Here is a 2,449-nt window from a genome sequence, read left to right as displayed (position 1 = left end):
GTCAGTTAGGCAGTTCAGGGAGTGGCGAGACACCTCCACCGCTGCCGAGTGTCCCTCCCCCAGATGACTCAGCTGGACCTCCTCCAACAGTTCCTATTCATGCGCCAGGAACCGAAAGGCTCGATATGTTGGTTGGAGGCGGTCTTAGGACCAATCATAACGGATCGGTCAATTCTAAATCTGAGGTCTTTTCCTCGTCGTCTTCCTCATCGTCGTCTTCAACGACTGTCACCACTGTAACCACGAAGAAAGTATCATTTTCCACGGCTGAGCCTGTTACCGAGCTTGTTAGTGGGGAGAGCAACACGAATGGAATGGATGACCTGAATAGTGAAAGCGCTTCTAACCGACACGAAGATCCTCAAGTATGCTTGAATTTCATTACGTCGTAAAAGTTTTGTGTATCTAACATTGATACAATTGTTGTTGTAGTCGTTTATTCGAGATGCCGAAACCATGTTGAATCAGTCTTCCATTTCTCTGGAACGCTTTGATGTGAACAAAAGCACGGGTCATACTCCAAGTGTAATAGGAGCTCAGGAAGTTTACAGGTACGATGAACTCTGGCGATAAGCCCTGCAATAGGTGCAACTATTCTCGCTTCTCTTCAAGCTTATAAACCCGATCATTGAATTTTGCTTATTCGTATGTCCACAGAGATCCACGAGCAAAATTATTGGAAAGCAAGGCCCAAGAGCAAAAAGCCACAGAAAAAAGTCGAGATGGAGCCAAGTTGAGTTTTCAGGAAAAGATGCGACTCTTTGCCGTTGAAGCGGGCGAGTCCACGCCTAGGGATCGAGCTAAAATCTCACGAGCTCAAAGAGAAATTGAGCATGAAAAACGCGAAGACCCAAATCTCCAATTCCATCTCCACCAAGAGCAGCAAAAATATCATCAGCAACAGTATCAGCAACAACAATATTATGACGGTCAAGGAGCGTTGCAGGATTACGATCAAGCATACGAAGACTATGACTCTGAATCGAATGCTTGATCCCGACCGACCGCCCAGACATGAATTCAGTACTACACTCACGCCGGATATTTGTAATACCCTCAATTTACGTTTGTGGTTACTATTCCTTACAAGAAAATAGAACATTACTCAAATACCAAAATAAAACGTTGACATCAAATGATGCGTTATGTTCCATGTCGAACCAATTTACTTCAATCCCAAACTGATCACAAAGAAAAACAAGAGGCTACATTTTTCTCACTTGTGGCCTTGTAAACTTAGTGACAAGGAAATTTTTAAAAGGTGGTAAAGTGATGAGACGTGATACTCGAGATGTTTCCTGATGGGATCAAATAAATTTTCAAAATCAGGATTGCCAGAAAGCTAGGAAAGTCAGAGCATCACCCTCTCTATCGTAAGGTAATAGGTTAGCTTTGACCAAAAAAGTAACTCTGGTTTGAGCGAAGAAAAATCAGGGTTATTTTCTGTGACTAACTAACGGGTTTCCGGTGTGCCGCAAGTGATGCCATATGCCACTGAAAATGTAAATTGGTAGCCCTAGTCGTACCCTCCCGTGATTATTTATTTGATCCCATCAGTACAGATGTTGTGTACATCCAATCAAGTTTGACCCAGAAGTTATGTGTTTTTTGTTTTCATTTCGACCTTGGTATTTAAAGACAAACGGCTACATATCCAACAACATTCATTACTCTGAGGTTCCTCTTTTCTAACGTGGCTGGATGAGATATCAATCAAATTTGCGACCACGATTCACTTAATGATGCGAATCATCAGCATTCATGTAGCTTAAAGCGGCGAATCCGGCGCCCACTGCCACTCCGGGAATGAAGCCCCTGAATGCAATCCGCCACAGCCCTTTCATACCCCGGGTTCCCAAGCGGGTGTCGTAGCGCCACACCTCGTTCCGAATCCATGGGTCCTTTAGGCCCTTGGCAGCCAATTGATTTTGAAGCTTTTGCAGTTCAGGCTAAAAAGAAAGAAAGAATTGCAGGTAAAGATGATGGTTTTTTTCTTTTCCTTGACCAGCATTTGGGGCATGTTTGAGAGATAAAAACATGTAATAAGTCCGAGACACAACTAAAACTTTGATTTTCTCTCTTTTTATGGACATTTTTTTTTGCAATGATTTTGGTTCAAATCATACCAAACACATTGTGTTTGAGAGATATTGTAATGAAGAAACAGATTTCACAGCTGGAATGTTACTCTAAGCAGAGAGACCTTTTACTAGTTAACTGTTAAAGGTATCCATCTTTGCTCTAAGTAAGTGATGTACATGCACGGACTAAGCAGGCCTCTCAGGGGGGGGGAACTTGAAATTTCAAATTAATCCACAAGAAGACTTAAACTCCTGGCCCNTACTCCTTTGTACTGTAATATACACTCAAATCAAAAAACCGAAGGCCATGCTGTTCCTGTGAGTTTTTTTGCGGACTTCCTTACTGCTACTGGGAATGAAAGATCGGA

The 2,449-nt window shown here is 42.6% G+C and overlaps 2 protein-coding genes across 2 annotated transcripts in view; one reads left to right on the top strand and one right to left on the bottom strand.

Moving 5' to 3' along the window:
• The window catches only part of LOC131880764 (uncharacterized), a gene marked incomplete in the record, with an annotated part of 22,385 nt that overhangs the window by 10,220 nt on the left and 9,716 nt on the right, over positions 1-2,449 (top strand). Inside the window, 3 exon segments of the mRNA XM_059227462.1 lie at positions 14-365; positions 433-551; positions 658-988. Of these exon segments, the coding sequence (XP_059083445.1) occupies positions 14-365; positions 433-551; positions 658-988 (802 nt within the window).
• LOC131881302 (NADH dehydrogenase [ubiquinone] 1 beta subcomplex subunit 3-like) overlaps positions 1,140-2,449 on the bottom strand; it is a 1,950-nt gene continuing 640 nt past the window's right edge. Inside the window, exon 2 of the mRNA XM_059228136.1 lies at positions 1,140-1,949. Within this exon, the coding sequence (XP_059084119.1) occupies positions 1,737-1,949 (213 nt within the window). The 3' untranslated portion in view covers positions 1,140-1,736. The remainder of the gene's footprint in view (positions 1,950-2,449) is intronic.

This window comes from Tigriopus californicus, chromosome 5 (genome assembly GCF_007210705.1).
Source record: "Tigriopus californicus strain San Diego chromosome 5, Tcal_SD_v2.1, whole genome shotgun sequence".
Lineage (NCBI taxonomy): Eukaryota > Metazoa > Arthropoda > Copepoda > Harpacticoida > Harpacticidae > Tigriopus > Tigriopus californicus.
This window is presented reverse-complemented; position numbering and strand designations above follow the sequence as displayed.